Below are 18211 nucleotides of genomic sequence, written 5' to 3'. Positions count from 1 at the left end.
GCTGCAGTTTCACTCACTTACAGGCCTCTCTACCACCACTGACTAAACCGGGAAAGGAGAAGCAGCAGACCGATGGGCACATTTGTCAATCTGCTCCTTCTGTCAGCATGCTCCTTGCACTAAGCCTTTGTGCTGCTTCACCCTCCCCCTCTTTGAGCTCTGCTGTGCAGACTGCCAGAGGCTGATAGTCAAATTCAGAAACCTTTACTGTTTGAACTAGATGTTTTATAGAATGAAGGGGGGGATGGGCACAGTGGAAAGTATCAACTATTTCTGAGGGCTTGCATAGAAAAATGGCATGTTAGGGGAGAATATGGGTAAGAGGTGTAGGTGTTCAAGCAAACCTGTTAATTTTCCCTATATGGACAAAGTGTCAGATTCTGTTTTTTTTTTTTTTTTTTTTTAACAAAAGATCCACCAAAATATCTCTTTAAATCTTGGTGTACCTTCCCTACTCTTTCTAAAAATTTTAGTTTTTTGTTTTTGCGATACATGCCTAAAAGTTCAGATTTCTGTAAAATGCATTGTGACCCATTGATTTGATTAAGTTAGGTGACATTAGGTAATTTCCATGACTAAAGGCTAGAAACTGGCTAAGTGCTTTTCATGAACATACATTCTAGTAAATCAATAGTGTATATAATTAGACATGTCAGTGTTATTCTTTTTCAGCGGTATGATTCATTGCTAAAATCTTTAACCATTATTTGCAGATCTTGAAATTGGGCTTTTTGCCAGTTTTTGCATTGCCTGTATGAAGTGAATATTGGGCTTTGTGTCTTATTTTAACCACAGAGCTATGGTAGTCAAATCAAATGCTTAAAGCTGAACCCCAGGTGTTCTTTTCATTGCATAGTTACAATGGTCCAACATGTGACAATGCAAGTATGCATATTTAATGCCTAAGGGACTGTTGTGGAAGGTGACCGTCCCTGTAGTGGTTGCCACAACTACAGTGACCGCTGCAGACTTCAGTGTTCTCTGTGTGGCTTTTCTGCACATGCTTGGCATTGACTCCACTCACAGAACGTCTGTCTGTTTAATGAACACAACACATTCTGATTGGACAAGGCGGAGATCTTAATGTCATTGACCTGCCTCTCCGTGTGTGCTTGTTTTTGTTTTTTCTTCTTCCTGCAATCCATGGTTGCAGGTAATAACCTCATTGTCTATGGCCAGCTTAAAGTGGATGTAAACCCACTACCATCATTTACAAGTTATTAACATATTTAATATCTATAATGATATACATGCCTCCTGCATGTATTGTTTTTTTTTTATTTTATTACACACCCCCCCCCCCTCAGCTGTAAGGAGCCCCACAAATTGGTGGGCGTTTCTGATTCCCTGCGCTCGGTGGGCAGAGTCGTGACGTCAGGACTCCTCCGCTCACCGCTACACTCCCCTAGCCAGCGTTGCGAGGACGAGCCTCGTGCCAGGGGAGACTGAAGTGCACGTGCAGGAGTGACGGAGCACGCTCCAGTTACTCCTGCACAAGTGCACAAGAAACAGATGAGAGGCAGCACTTACTCCTCCACTCCCCCTCGTCCCCTTCTGGGTCTTTCACATCCCCCACTGTCTAACCCCCCCCCCCCCAAATACATCTCCCATATCACTTGTCTATGTATATTCTGATGGCTGTTCACTGGAGCATTTCCTCATGACACTGAACTGCAAATCACCCCATATTTTGAAAACATTTAAAGGGGTGTTCCAGTCATTTTTAATGTTTATTAAAAGTCAGCAGCTACAAAAAGTGTAGCTGTTGGCTTTTAATAAACATACTCACCTGCTCCACGTTCCAGCGCCGGCCGGAGCTCTGCTCCTCCACCCCCCCCCCTCTCCGGCCGGCGTCTTCATTCTAAGTGTGGGCACCCAGCCGTGACAGCTTTCGGCTTCACGGCCGGGCACCCACTGCGCATGCTCGAGCGGCGCTGCGCCATCCGATTGGCAGGCGATCGCCTGGGACCTCTCATGTGTCCCAGGGGATTGCCTACAGGGAGGGGCTGCCAAAAGGCGATTTAACGTATCGCCTTAGCAGCCCCTCGGCAGAAGGACAGGAAGTCCCACTCCTCCTAAAGCCCCCCCCCCCCCCCAAAAAAAATTACATGCCAAATGTGGCATGTAAGGGGGCGAGGAGTGGATTAAGCGGAAGTTCCACTTTTGGGTGGAACTCTGCTTTAATCAAAGCACAGGAAAGACAGCCAATCCTGGGAGAGCTGTAGAGGGGGGATATAAATTGAACTTTTTATAGAAGCTGTGCATGTCTGCAAGCTAGTGCATGAGATATGTAAATAACCTGTCACTCAAGCAAGGACTTTGGTCTTTATCTGGAAGTCTGTTTTATTTCACTGAACAATAAAGAGGATTGCTCAGCGCTGGATTAACTCTGTGGCAAGACTGGGCACAGATGATAGGAAATCTTCTCTACATTGTGACATCAACTTTAAAGTGTGTTTATCATAACTACAATGAGAACATCCCATCACCTCTAACATAATGTTATGTGCCCCTGTGTCTGCGTTGCATAAAAAAAGCTGATCTGTACCTTGTATTAGAGCGTCTTCCGACAGTCATGCGACTCCCTGGCTCACTCCTCCATGGCTGACTTCGGAAGTGCTCGGCCCTGCCCACTATAGCTGTCAGATGGGCAGAGGAGAGAGCTGAGGAGTCACTCGAGCCCTGGGAGACACTCGTATAGGTACAGGTCTGCAGTCTATATAAAGGGCAGGGGTGGGGCACATACTGATGTTAGATGGGATGTTTTTTATTGTAGTGGCTTAGGCCCCTTTCACACGGGCGGATAGAATTCAGCTTTTAGCTGCGGATAGATCAAGTTATCTACCGCAGCTAAACTCGGTCAATGTTTTCCTATGTCCCCATTCACAAACTGCATTTGGCAACGGTTTCATTACATGGGGTTTGGTGCGGATAGAAAAAATAGATTTGACTGCGTCCAGGAACAATTTATTGCAGCTATCTGCAGCAAAGAAAGAAAAACAGAGCGGTTTAACAGAAATGGCAAGAATGTTCCAACGCGGTTAAACGCAGCTAATTGCAATGTACAACTGCAAGTGAACACTGTGCCAGGATTCCAGTAAACATGTAATATAAAATTGGCTAAAAACACCATGTTGGCCTTTCTTTCCTTCCTCACCTGGCTATTATTACACATGACTGTGTGTGAGATTGGGGATCGATTTATTGCCGAAGAAACTACATCCAGTCGCATAGACCCCCAGCTACAGAAGATCTCCTGTTGGGATCTTCATCTTCGGTAAGAGGCAGTGGTATAGAAGGTGGAGGTTTTCTTTCCTATTACATCACTTTTCCTTGGTTTGCTCTGGTTTGAAGTCACCAACCCGCCTATAGACTGTACATCTTTAGCCTTTTTTGACCATCTGATGTGTATTTTGAAAAACTGAACATTCATTTGCTCATAAATTTTTCTTTGGGACACATTAGAATTTACTGCAAGTAGGGCAACCTGTTTTTGTTGTGATACCAATTATTGACTATTCACTTATTTGATTTTTCATGTTTATTGCGCAGCTTGTTTTTTATTCATGTTTATTTTTTGTGTCTTGCATTTAAGTTGCAGCATATTGGTAATTGTTCACATTTAATGTAAGCAGGCAGCGCAGTATCGCCCTATTTCCATACATATCTATATCATTGCATGCAGCAAGAGAACATATTGGGAGAGAATCCTTGCTTGTGATTGGCCAGGTTCAGTTTTTATCTTAGTTTTTTTTATACCAAGAGTGTAACTTCACATGTGACTTAGAAAATGAATAGTGGATGTGTTGTGAGAATCGAGTATTTGGGTTATGATGAATTCTGGATCCTAATGTGCATATCTAGCTTTAAACCGCGTGTATTTTGCCTGTCAATTCTGAAGGAACAGATAACACCGACTGGTTTATTTTGTGGAAAATAGGCTTTCTAAGGTACCGTATTAATATGCTTTCTGCCAAGTAACTAGCAGTGGATAATGTTGTCCTTGCTACTAACAAGTGGTGTTGTGCCATATGGGCCTGTACTTGGAGATGATACCCTAGGGCCCTTTCTGAAACTACACTGGTATACAGGTGACATCTCTTAACCACTCACGTTATTTATTGTCTTGAACGTTAAATGGCAGGTCTGATGTCCACCATGGTCTGTTCTAGCTCCTATATTGAGGCCTATCCCTTTTGAGCAGTGTCTCTTGAGGGCTGCAATAAGCTTATAAAAACCCTTGGATTAGATTTGTCATTTCGGTAGAGACACAGTGGAAGCATTTCGTTTTAGACATGCATTTGAGAATAATTGCCCTATCGGATCAGAACTTTTTTTTTTTTGTAGGCCCCTCTTACACCACTGCTACTATGGTCTGTACTGTGTGCCAAGTATGGCTGTCAGATATTAGGCAACGTTTTTTTAAATTTATTTTAAATATCCCTCAAAGCCACAAAGTAGGACCTCGTGGCATCCGAGGTGAATAGGCGCTCACAACTCCAAACAGCCAGATGCTAACAATCCTGGATATGTCTCAGGCGTTGGTTTTGTACAGACACTTGCCCCAGAAAAATTAACGCACAAGAACATTTTAGTAGCGCAACAACCTCTTCCATAAAAACTAGATATCTAAGGCCCCATGCACACGAGAAGCAAATGCAAACACATGTAAACTCAAGTTTTCAAAGGCAAAAACTGGCGTTTAAAACGCCTGTTTTTGCCGCGAATTTTGCGGTGTTTTGCCGCGTTTGCGGCTATCAGCGTTCATAACAAAGACATTGTAGACCTCCCAAAGCTTTGAAACGCAAAAACTTTTGCGTCTGAACCCAAAATTTTGCGTCTGAAAAAATGAGCCTAAACCCAACTGCTTTAAAACGCAAAAAAACATGAATGTGTGCATGGACACATAGGATAACATTAAATGTGTTCAGGGGCAGTTGAAAAAAATGCCCAAATGCCTCTGAACTCGAGTTTACCAGCGTCTCGTGTGCATGGGGCCTAAAAGCTGTCTCAACTTGCTAAAGAAGCTGTTGCTCAGGCCAAGCCAACAGTGTGCATGACGTCGGCATGCTAAACTCTGCCCAAAGTGTTGTCCAATGGGATGTCCTCAGTTTGTGTGCAGAGTTGTAAGAGAGGCCTATCAGGTCCAACTACGGGCTGCCTGCATAGAGCTACAGGAGGGGATGGCTACAAGAAAAGTCGCTCCATGTAAGGCGTGAGAGGTCTTTATTACAGCAAACTCCTGCAGAGGAAGTTATAGTGGGTTTTTACACTGATCTGGAAGACTACACAAATCGCACCAAGATTCAAGCAAGGCCTCATTCACACTGGGACTGTCAAACCTGCATTTTTTTTTTTTTTTTTTAATGCCTTGACATTTCTCAACACGCCTAATTGCATGTAATGATTTTTTTTTCCGGGTGCCAGTCACCTCTGTATTTAGACGCAGTTAATTTTGGCTGCATTTTGAGAAATTAGAATTGTGCATCTAGGATCTGATGACACAAATGTGACTTAAGCACTGTAAACGTGCTTAAACCTGGAACAGCTAAACAAAGGAAGGTGATCTGGGATATATAAGTTTAGCTTTTTTTAATGCAAGAAATTTGATCTGTAAAGTATAAATGCAGAAGTGCCATTGTGACAGAGGCCTAAGAACATACATTTGTATCATAGTTGGACAACATTTTTTTTACATTTTTAAGAGCTTAGACCTACCTGCTCTGTGCAGCAATATTGCAGAGTGCAAGCCATGTGTTATGGGGGCAGCCCTGCGGGTAGATGTATACAGCACAACTTGGCCCTGTCCACCACTGCCTCTTCACAGGATTTGACTGGCAGGAGCCAATGGCTTCTGCTGCTCGGAGTCCCTTGTGAGACGAGGATGAGAAACAGGACAGCAGTGGATCGAGAGGAGCCAGGTAAGTTTTGTGGGGGGAGAGTGCATGGGGTTGAGTGTTTCTCTAAGCTGGCCTTGGTTGCTACACAGATGAAACATCTGTTGGTGTCCGGGAAACTTGTCAGAAGTGACTCTTGCAGAGGAAGGGGTTACCAGACAGAAATGCACTTAATGCTCTGGATTGAGACAAGTACACCCTATAAAGGGATTTGCTTTGTTCATATTCCACATCCTGAGGTTTACAACCACTTTATGGTAAAATTATCTGGACTTTAGAGCCACTCTAGAGTGCAGTTCCTTTCCTTCTGTTTTGTCTATTGCATTTGTAAAAATGAAAGCTGATCTGTTAATGTAGTGCTCTTTTACCTGTGCCATCCTGGACAAGCACCCACTGATTCTGGTTCATGGCCCAGCGTTTATCTTGTGCCCATGTGATGTGCATGTGCTGATGACCCATGACATTCCGGCAGACTCCCTCAGTACAAACATAAGCACGCTTTTAGAGCATCCAGGCTGGAACAGTACGTCTTTCAGCAGGAAAGAACTCTGTGACCCGTGCTGTACCCCTTACCCTCACACACTTGTCCTTTCTATACAACAAATAGTAAACAGCTTTTCCAGCATAGACTGTATCTCGGAACAAACACTCGGTGCTATTCCTAAAAAGTCCTTGAGTTTGTTTGGAAAGATCTGTAGGCGGTGCAGCTGGTTTGCTGTACAAAATTCACAGGTTACTTAAAAGTGTGCGTTTGTTTTTCCAGCTTCCTTTATTGTGGCTTTTGTGATCTGTGAAGAATTGTGCCGAGGTCTAGGATGAAGCTCCACTTTCCTTCCACATTTGCCTGACACCTTGCTTTTCTTGGAAAGACTTCTGTGCTGCTTGTGTTTGTGAAAGGCTGATAATCTTTTGTGACTACATTTGCCATGATTATCTTCTAAGGCAGTCACAGCAGGTTTTGTCTGGCCTTTGATGCCGCTTTCCACGTATCTCCGTTTGACATTCCTCTAATTAACTGCCCAGGAGCACGTTCCGCCTTATTGTTACGGTATAGGTTCTTTTCTAGATCTTTAGTGGCCCTGTTTTCCTTTCCTTCCAGTTATACTTTGTGTGTGTGTGTGTCTCTAGAACTGGAATGTGGGATGGAGACTGGCTGCCAGGGTCTTAGCAGGGGGCCAATCTTTTGCATCCACTGAAAATCTTATTAGCAGAAGTAATTGGAGCAAATGTGTTATTTAAAAGAGCGACATAATTGCCATTTATTGTATTGCTGCATTTATCTGTGTGTTTTTTTTACTTTTTAGAGTATTGAGTTTGGAAGGGGAAGTTTCTTCTGTACAGATGTTCACTTTAAAACTTTTACAAAATCATTCTTCTTGCTAATAAAGCTGCCAAGAATTCCATACTCCTTTCCCATCAAGCCATGCCCCCCTCCTTGCATCAGTTCCCAAATACTGCCTTTCCAGTGGGAGGGTATAGGAAATTCCCATAAGGGCTTACATCTACCTTCCTCACGGCACAGAACATAATCTGACCTTAAAGCAATATTAAATCATCCAACAAACATGCTGTACACCAAATGGATTGCCTTAACCACACATGACAAAACTTCGGTATGTTTGTGCTCTTCTGAACAGAAGCCAGTCTAACAACCAGCTTCTGTCGAAAGGTCCTGCTGGGAGGCCAGTGTTTGATCAGCACTTGTAGCCCACAGCTCTGATTTGGGGGAGGGGAATCCCCGCTATTAGAATACAATGTTGCAGCAGGGGAGATTGCTGCATCCACATCGCTTGTGTAGATGCTGGTTGGAGGAAACCGTGTATGTACCCTGCTTTGCCTGCATGAAGGTCATAAACCTTGAGCCTTTTAGAACCACTTTATGGACACATTTTTATATTGGGAGAAATGCTTGCGAAGCCTAGCGACTAACACTTCCGGCTACATTTTGGGAATGGCAGCATGTCTGTCTTAAACTGAGTTGCTGACCTAGAGCCAAGCATGCATACATTAAAATAAACCCCTGAGTGGCTTTTTTTTTTCTTTGCTTTTTTTATGTGCTATGCTGTTCCGGTTAATTGCATTAGACTGTCATCTGGTTTTAAAGAACATGAAGTTAAAAGATTTTATGATGGCTCTGGCACTGCAGAGGTCTTCTAGCCTGAGGGCTGTTTATGTGCCATCAGATGGTGCTTGGCTATTTTATTGCTTAAGATTTCCAGGATATGCTTAAAACCTAGCCTGACTTAACCCTTCTGGAAGCATGTACCCCCCCCCCCCCTCCCCATTCTCTCTAGACGGTGTAAGGCCCCATGCACACGAGAAGCAAATGCAAACTCATCTAAACACAAGTTTTCAAACGCAAAAACCGGCGTTTAAAACGCCTGTTTTTGCCGCGAATTTCGCGGCGTTTTACCGCGTTTTACCGCGTTTGCGTTTATAAGCATTTGGTTAAGAAACATCATAAGACCCTCCCTAAGCTCAAAAAACAATATTTAACCATTTCAGCTATTTTGTGAGACCAGAGCAGCTGAGAGAGCAGCAGTGTACGTGTATTTAGCGTGTCACTTGCCACATCACCTGCCACGTCACCTGGCCACGTCACCTGCCACAAGTTGTGGATTGTCCACTGGCCACGTCACCTGCCACATTAACTGGCCACGTCACCTGCCAAGTTGTGAATTGTCCACTTCCCACATCACCTGGCCACGCCACCTGCCACAAGTTGTGGATTGTCCACTGGCTATGTCACCTGGCCATGTCACCTGGCCACGTCACCTGGCCACGTCACCTGCCACAAGTGGTGGATTGTCCACTGGCCACGCCACCTGCCACGTCACCTGCCATGTCACCTGGCCACGTCACCTGCCACAAGTTGTGGATTGTCCACTTGCCATGTCACATGGCCGCGTCACCTGCCACGTCACCTGGCCACATCACCTGCCACGTCACCTGCCACAAGTTGTGGATTGTCCACTGGCCACGTCACCTGCCACATCAACTGGCCACGTCACCTGCCAAGTTGTGAATTGTCCACTTGCCACGTCACCTGGCCACACCACCTGCCACAAGCTGTGGATTGTCCACTGGCCATGTCACCTGGCTATGTCACCTGCCACGTCACCTGGCCACGTCACCTGGCCACGTCACCTGCCACAAGTTGTGGATTGTCCACTGGCCACGCCACCTGCCATGTCAACTGGCCACGTCACCTGCCACAAGTTGTGGATTGTCCACTGGCCACGTCACCTGGCCACGTCACCTGCCACATCACCTGGCCACGTCACCTGCCTCAAGTTGTGTATTGTCCACTTGCCACGTCATCTGCCATGTCACCTGGCCACCCCACCTGCCACAAGTTGTGGATTGTCCACTGGCCACGTCACCTGCCGCAAGTTGTGGATTGTCCACTTGCCATGTCACCTGCCACATCACCTGGCCACGTCACCTGCCACAAGTTGTGGATTGTCCACTGGCCACGTCACCTGGCCACGTCACCTGCCGCAAGTTGTGGATTGTCCACTTGCCATGTCACCTGGCCACGTCACCTGCCACATCACCTGGCCACGTCACCTGCCACAAGTTGTGGATTGTCCACTGGCCACGTCACCTGCCACAAGTTGTGGATTGTCCACTGGCCACGTCACCTGGCCACGTCACCTGCCATGTCACCTGGCCACGTCACCTGCCACAAGTTGTGGATTGTCCACTTGCCACGTCACCTGGCCACGTCACCTGGCCACGTCACCTGGCCACGTCACCTGCCACAAGTTGTGGATTGCCCACTGGCCACGTCACCTGCCACATCAACTGGCCACGTCACCTGCCACAAGTTGTGGATTGTCCACTTGCCACATCACCTGACCACGACACCTGCCACAAGTTGTGGATTGTCCACTTGCCACGTCACCTGCCACAAGTGGATTATGCACTTGCCAAATCACCTGGCCACGTCACCTGCCACAAGTTGTGGATTTTCCACTGGCCACGTCACCTGGCCACGTCACCTGCCACATCACCTGGCCACATCACCTGGCCACGTCACCTACAACAAGTTGTGGATTGTCCACTTGCCACGTCACCTGCCACAAGTGGATTATGCACTTGCCAAATCACCTGGCCACATCACCTGCCACAAGTTGTGGATTGTCCACTGGCCACGTCACCTAGCCACGTCACCTGCCATGTCACCTGGCCACAAGTTGTGGATTGTCCACTTGCCATGTCACCTGGCTATGTCACCTGCCACGTCACCTGGCCACATCACCTGCCACAAGTTGTGGATTGTCCACTGGCCACGCCACCTGCCACGTCAACTGGCCACGTCACCTGCCACAAGTTGTGGATTTTCCACTGGCCACGTCACCTGGCCACGTCACCTGCCACATCACCTGGCCACGTCACCTACAACAAGTTGTGGATTGTCCACTTGCCACGTCACCTGCCTCAAGTTGTGTATTGTCCACTTGCCACGTCATCTGCCATGTCACCTGGCCACCCTACCTGCCACAAGTTGTGGATTGTCCACTGGCCACGTCACCTGCCACAAGTTGTGGATTGTCCACTGGCCACGTCACCAAACCACGTCACCTGCCATGTCACCTGGCCACGTTACCTGCCACAAGTTGTGGATTGTCCACTTGCCATGTCATTTGGCTACGTCACCTGCCACGTCACCTGGCCACATCACCTGCCACGTCACCTGGCCACGTCACCCCACCTGCCACAAGTTGTGGATTGTCCACTGGCCACGTCACCTGCCGCAAGTTGTGGATTGTCCACTTGCCATGTCACCTGGCCACGTCACCTGCCACATCACCTGGCCACGTCACCTGCCACAAGTTGTGGATTGTCCACTGGCCATGTCACCTGCCACGTCACCTGCCACAAGTTGTGGATTGTCCACTAGCCACGTCACCAAGCCACGTCACCTGCCATGTCACCTGGCCACGTTACCTGCCACAAGTTGTGGATTGTCCACTTGCCATGTCACTTGGCTACGTCACCTGCCACGTCACCTGGCCACATCACCTGCCACGTCACCTGGCCACGTCACCTACCACAAGTTGTGGATTGTACACTTGCCACGTCACCTGGCCATGTTACCTGCCACAAGTTGTGGATTGTCCACTGGCCACGTGACCTGGCCACGTCACCTGCCACATCACCTGGCCATGTCACCTACCACAAGTTGTGGGTTGTCCACTTGCCACGTCACCTGGCCATGTCACCTGCCACAAGTTGTGGATTGTCCACTGGCCACGTCACCTGCCACAAGTTGTGGATTGTCCACAATGCAATACAAGCAATTACATTTTTTATGGTTTTTTTTATGGTTTTTCATCATTTGCCATCATTTTTGAGATTTCCAATATAAAAAAATAGGTCACCTTTAAAAACGCCTATAGACGAAATCGCGGCAAAACGCCGGTGCCGCGATTTGCCGCGATTTGCGTCTAAAACGCAAAAGCTGAATGCTTCTGAACCCAAAATTTTGGGTTTGGAAAAACGGCCCTGAACCCAACTGCTTTGAAACGCCAAAAAACGTGATTGTGTGCATGGACACATAGGATAACATTAAATGTGTTCAGGAGCAGTTGAAAAAAATGCCCAAATGCCTCTGAACTCGAGTTTAGCAGCGTCTCGTGTGCATGGGGCCTAAGGGAAGTGCTGTTAGCCAGCTCAGCTACTGTTCTTCTTACAGTATACATATGTAGGGATCTTAATCTGTATTCTATGTGCCTGAGTAACTGCTGTGTAACAAACACGCCAGAGTGATAGTGCAGCTCTGTAGCTGAAAAGAACACCTCCCTGTATGGTGGATGCTGGTAAACAGAATGCAGTTATAAGACATTGTATTCCCCCAGATACCAAGGCATTTCCTTTATTTAGTAAAATAACAATGTTGGTGCTGTGGGGTCATAACACTGCCCCAGATACAACAAATAACTTTTACTCCTGTAACTCTAGATTATACACCTGAGGCCTATAAATGAAGCATTTGGTAGTGCTCATTTGATGGTTCTATATATTAAGGTGGCCATCTTAAAGAGGAAGTAAACCCTAATTATCCATAAAGATTAGATGGGCTCAATCAGGCTGCTAATACAGTTGCTGATCGGTCTGGTACAATAAATGTCCTAACAAGGGTATAGTGGTAGTCAAATTGTAGGTTCTAATCAAGTTTGTGGTTGTCCAAGAAGAATGCTGCAGAAATGCAGGCTAAGTAGAACGATAGGTTTTTAAGGAAAGGTGGCTCTGATGCTTGAGGGGAGTGAAGGCTATATTGCAGTTTAAGTCTGTCCCAAAGTGATTGGGTTTGTGATTGTCCTGTGGTCTGAGGGCTTGCTCCATAAAACTTTCGGAAGATGATTGAGAAAGGGTCAGTTGACTCAAGACTTGCCCTATAGTTGCATTTCAACAGATGCTCTAGGTGGGCTGCGTAGTAACTTTCGAAGTTGGGGAGCCCAAGGCTGCCCCGGAGCTTAGGGGCTTCCAGGGTGTTCATTGGCAGGCAAAGTTTCACTGTACCCCAATTCAATTGTGACACATGGGTTTGCAAGATCCGCAGGCAATAGGCCTGCATAGTAATGGGTAACACCCTAAATATCGGCTTTTTGGAAGACCACTCATTTTGACTGCTGTAATCCTGCCCATCCAGGACAGTGGTAAATGGAAGGGGGGGGGTGTAATTGAGGTTACTCAGTGGTTTTTAGATCTAGGTGCTGGAAGTGATGCAGTGACCATATTAACAGTAGCACCACTTGTATCATATTGGATTGGGGTGAGGTTTAGTGATCTGGACTTCTGCGGGTTGACTGTCAGGCCTGATATGGTGGCAAAGGTAGTCAAACGTCCGATGACGATTGGGGGCATAAGTTAAGTGGAGATGAGTTTGTTGATGCCCACCAAGTTCAAGTGAGGGGGGTGTAAAGTCGGCCAAGAAATTGGAGTAGATCCAGATGTATAGTGGGTGTCTTGGAGGTAGACTGTCTGCCTTTCTAGTGTGGCAAAGGATTTAAAGGCCTTGATTCTCATTTGGTCTTTTGCCATCAAGTCCCGGTTCATATCTATGCGATGTGGGAACCAGCGCAATTCCAGTATACGTTCCTTCATCACATGTCGCCTGTCGGCGGCTCACACCAACTTCTGCGGATGCAAACTTACCGACACCACCAGATTAGCTTGCAGTGCGAACTGTCAAATAGTGCAGCAATCGGATCGCATCGGTGTGAACATTGTGTGGCTTAATTTGCATCTCTGACATTGCATGTGATCTGCACAGCAATGTGGGCCAAATCGCATTCAGGGTCTGATCGCACAAGTGTGAACGCAGCCTAAAAGGTGAGCATGTCCAATGGTGAGACAAGGTGGGGAGATATCAACTAATGATGGGAACCAGGAAAGGTCATGTTGGGAAGAGAACATATTGCACATCAATATGTATGTTGTATGCACATCAAGTAAAGAGCACTTAACGCCCATCAGCGCGAGCTAAATGAAATGGACATTGTGTGAATCCAGTCTGAAAGCTCTTGGTAGTAAAAGATTAAAATCTAAAAACCATTTGTGGCATTGAAAGTAAGAGCTAGTGTGCAGTTGGGTACAATTCCCTCTGGCCTTACAAATGGAGCATACAACCCGGCCACTGGTAGACTAGATAAAGGTCAGAGACAGAGAAACCTCCCTCCAACTTGGTTTTTAATTTTGAAAAGCATAAGAGGGAAGTTATAATCCTTGTAAGGTACCTTTAGGACTGAAGGCTGAATGAAAAGCAGATTTCAAACCCGCATTTAGTGTGAACCTGGGCTAAATCTTAAGGATGAGGGGAATCTGGTTGTTGGTTCTGTAGAATGTCTGTAGCAAACTGCTAGATTTGTAGCTTGTTTCTTTGGGATACATAGATACTTTTTTGATGGCTGTAACGCTACTAATGAATCCGATATTGCTGTATACATTTCATATCTTTGGGTGTTATACCGACCATAAAAAACAAGTGTGGCTTCCCCCTTCTGAAATTACTGGTTGCCTGCCCATCATGCTAATGCATTTGGTTTATTGCATTGCCATTGGACCAGAACAAGTATAGAAATGAGGAATTCTGACATGTTGCATACGACTCGGTGTTAAACCTAAACTACCACTATTTTCAGGAAAAAGGCCAGTTATGGCAGCCTCCATATTTCTATCCTGACAGGTATACTTTAAGAGATGTAGTACTGAACAAATGTTTACCTTGCTGTCTCCACTCTTTCAGTGTATCAAGATTCCAAAATCGGAGAGCATCAATGAAATGCACAACTTTAACTTCTATCTGTCAAACGTGGGAAAAGATAACCCTCAAGGCAGCTTTGACTGTATCCAGCAAACTGTATCAAGGTAAGCAGCCCGTTGCATTTTAACCTATAAACTGTTCATTGACCTAATGGAAATGTATGTGGTTTGGGTTTTAGTTGATACCAATACACATTACCTGGCCAAACATTGTATTTGCATTGGTCCTTGCCTTGATGGATATTAATTATAATGAAAGACGGATTAAAATGTTTTTTTAATTGGTTGCAATAGAAATAATCATGGGTCAAGACTTTTTTTGGGCTGCTGTGTTAAAGTGGATGTAAAACTGAAAACTTTTAATAAAGACTTCTGCCTGGTACATTAGAGGATGTCAAGTCATCTGTCCCACAAGTCATTTGTCTTGCCACAAAGGGTTGATCTAGCTCAGAGCAAATCCTCTTGTGTCTGTTTTTTTTGTTTTTTTTTTCCCTCTTGAGGTAAACACATGTTTGTTGCCACATCCCCCCACTGCTGTGACAAACATCTGATTTCTTTCTCATGAACAAGCATGAGAGCAGAGGGTCTAGGATTTCAGCTTCACATCCCTCCTTTCTTCTCTAGCTCTCCCAGGATTGGCTGCTCCACACCTCTGCTTGATTGGGCACGCTGAAGTCATGTGGTGCCTTTCCTGAGTTTTTTTAGTTTTTTTTTGACTGGATGTTGCTTAAAGCTCAGAAGTAGGAGTGTAGAGGTGGGTGGGGAGTCTTGTGACATCATGACTCTGCCCACAGACTTCCAGCAAAAAGACCCACCCACTGATGCCAGTTTTGCAGGGCTCCTACTGCTGATGGGGGTGATATTTGCAAGGTAGGGAGGCGTGTATGTGTAACATTTGTATACTGGGTGGGTTTACATCCACTTTACACTTAAAATGGTAGCATTGGTCTTAAAGCAAGTCACATGGGGAGTCCGCAGGAGACATCGGTATAAATGTGAGGGGACCAAGGGGTTGCCAAATCCAGAAGTTTCCTAGTGGGTTCTGGGGGATGACTTCTACTCTACAGGCAGTTGCCAGTTATGAATTTCTGTGTTTAAACTAAAGCTCATCTAACCTTGTGGATTTTTTTCCCCCACACCTTTTAAAGCTCGGGGCTGTCGAAAATGAACTGCCTGGGTTTCATACAGGATAAAATTACAGTATGTGCCACTAACGACTCCTACCAGCTTACAAGAGACCGCATGACACAGGCAGAAGAAGAAACCCGGAGCCGTAGCACCAAGGTCATAAAACCTGGTGGTCCATTTGTAGGTAAGTGTAAATTGGAGACTACAGGTGAACTTTTAAGCTTTCTATTGAAAATTTGGTTTAGGAATCAATCTGCATGGCTTAGAATGTAGTTTAGATGAAGATGCAGTGCTCTTGTTCCCTATGTCGCTGTGTTAACTTTTGGGATTCACTGCCTATGACGCGATCTGTTTTAACTTCCAAGTGTGGCTAAATCTAAAGTACAATATGTGGCTTGTGTTTGCTGATGTAATTGCTCTGTAATTCGCAGACTGCTCAGTTACCTTGTCCACAAGAGCTACCTATTGAGTTTAGTGGGGAAATTGGATCGGCCAGGAGTTGTAATTTACAAATATGTGACTTTGCAGCCCCATTGAGCCACAGTTACTCTAAGGCCTTGTGTACACTGTTCCTGGTAAACGGATGTTTAGGCGCAGTTGGGCATTTTTATTTTTTTGAACTGCTCGTGGACTCTCCTTTGTTATCTTATCAGTACATGCACAGAGAGTCGTTTCTAGGCAGTTGCGTTTAGAGGCTTTATCTGGAACCCAAAAAAAGCGTTTAGAAGCATTTCAGGTGCCAAAAGCAGTAACTTGTGTTTAGCTTCGTTTCGACTTTTTTCATTTTAACCCCCCCCCCCCCCAAAAAAAAAAATGTTTGTTTGTAAACGCTGCTAAGTGGCTGTTTAGATGCCGGTTTCTAGCTATCAAGTTAAATCGTTCAGGAGAGGTTGAACAACATCCCGTGCACATGAAGCCTTATTTATTTACTAAATTTTCCCACTGCTTAAAATATTTTGGATTAAGAATTTTTTTTTATTAGATTTTTTTTTTTTTTTTTTTTTACATCTGAGTAAATATTTCTCATGTGTATGCTTATAGAATGCTTGCTGTTTGCGTATCTTTTTCTTCACTGAGAAATCTAGAAGTAGAACATCTGAGCTTCTCTAAAGAGTACAAGTCAAATGTATCAGTCTGGCATCTGGGTTGGCACCATTCCTTTGGCACTGGAAATATGCCCATGACACTTTATAACCTCTGCAGGATCTATTGTGACTTGCCTTTAGCGCTGCTGCTCGTTAGGTCTGCCAATTACTAGAAGAAATACCATTTCTATCAAGCCAAATTTTGGTTTCAAATTCGATGAAGCAATATGCATGTGAAAAACTACCTTTCATGAAGATTGACTGTAATAACGAATAATCGCAATATTTCTGTTGCCCAAGAACTGCAATCTTCTATTCAGTCACGACGTAGAAGAAAGTACCGTTTAGTTCCCCATTTTTTTCTGCACATTTGTTTCTTAACTTGTATTTTTACGATCTTTTGTAGGGAAGAGGGTCCACATTCGTAAACCAGCAACTAGTCTTCTAGATACAGCACCAGAAAGGAAAAGGTCTACGCCCATTAACCCTGCAAGCACCATACGAAAGTCAAGTATCTGCAACAGTATTGCACAACGGCCATATAGGGAAAGGGTGATTCATCTGCTGGCACTGAAGCCATATAAAAAACCAGAGATACTTGCTCGTTTACATAGAGATGGCGTTAATCAAAAAGACAAGAACTCCCTCGGTGTTCTTCTGCAACAGGTGAGACTAGCTCTGTCGTACTGTGTAGCTGTTTTACTGTTGCTAAGGCAGGGGCGCAAGACATCTGCACATTTGGTAGTTTGTGAGGATTTAAATGCTTTAAAGCGACATCAGTTCTCCTCCATATTGGATTTTTCTTTTTAACTTTGCAGTTACGCATTGGAAAATGTATGCCAGAATGATCTAAAGTAAACAAACTTTATTCATTTTTTTTTTTTTTTTTTTCTCTTGGTTAAAGGACAAGTTCACCTTTTTGGTAACATGTTGCATCCAATATTCAGGGTGTAACATGTTGTAAACAGACCAGAGCCTGCACCTCTCTGATCCCCCACTGTGACAACTAGCAGGGATCTAATCCTCCTCCCCCCCCCCTCCCTCTTTGTTGCCTTTCAGGGTCCTATGCAGCCATATGTGTGCTTTCCCAGGAGAAAGACTCAGTCATGGTGTCTGCACTTGCATGCACAAGCAGCCAGGGAGGACTACATGGGGCATGCACAGTGGCTGTGGTGGCATTATGGGACATGTAGCCCTGAGTGGGGGGGAGCAGTCAGAGGAATAAATAGGCAATCCTGTGCAGTGGCATGATGGGTCATGTAGTACTGAAGAGGGGGGAATCCCACCAGAGAAGAATAAACAGGGCACAGTGGCTGTACTGGCAGTGGATTTATGGGGCGTGGCCCTGAGGAGGGGAGATGGGAGGACTGAAGTTCAGGTAGCGGTGCACAGGAACCCATATTCTTTGGTGGTAAAACCCCAAAAGGAAATTCTTTCTGGGTTTTTTTGTTTTAATGCAAAACTTTATTTTTTTTCTCTTTTCAACCAGTTTATGTAAATGAAGGAAAATGTGGGGCTTTAATACTGTTGTCTTTTGGGGCTTATTCAGTACAGGATTCAGGTGCAAAGTTTGTCTGCTCCCAAAAATGTATGCATTGTCGTCCCATTTAACTTTAAAAGTCTGTATTCAGACAAAGTGCATCTGCCGTAAAGCTCCGCCTTAATACAACAGAGTATTTGCTTGACCCCCTGCTGATGGCACAATACAAATGCAAGACTGGTCTCTGAAGTGTATGCGTCCTCGGGGCTCATTCAAATAAGCACTTTGCAGTGCTCTCCACCTTCTCGGCACTTCCCAGCTTAAATGGGTTGGTCGCATGGCTGGCAGGC

General features: G+C 45.3%; 1 protein-coding gene across 2 annotated transcripts in view; it reads left to right on the top strand.

Annotated features, from left to right (window-relative positions):
• ELL2 (elongation factor for RNA polymerase II 2) overlaps positions 1 to 18211 on the top strand; it is a 68329-nt gene that overhangs the window by 33242 nt on the left and 16876 nt on the right. For both annotated transcript variants that reach the window (XM_040342449.1, XM_040342439.1), the window contains 3 exons: positions 14152 to 14273; positions 15317 to 15480; positions 16788 to 17047. In XM_040342449.1, coding sequence (XP_040198383.1) covers positions 14152 to 14273; positions 15317 to 15480; positions 16788 to 17047 — 546 coding nt within the window. The remainder of the gene's footprint in view (positions 1 to 14151; positions 14274 to 15316; positions 15481 to 16787; positions 17048 to 18211) is intronic.

Source organism: Rana temporaria, chromosome 1, assembly GCF_905171775.1.
Source record: "Rana temporaria chromosome 1, aRanTem1.1, whole genome shotgun sequence".
NCBI classification, from domain to species: Eukaryota; Metazoa; Chordata; class Amphibia; order Anura; family Ranidae; genus Rana; species Rana temporaria.
Note: the sequence above shows the minus strand (reverse complement) of the source record. Positions and strands in the feature narration are given on the sequence as shown.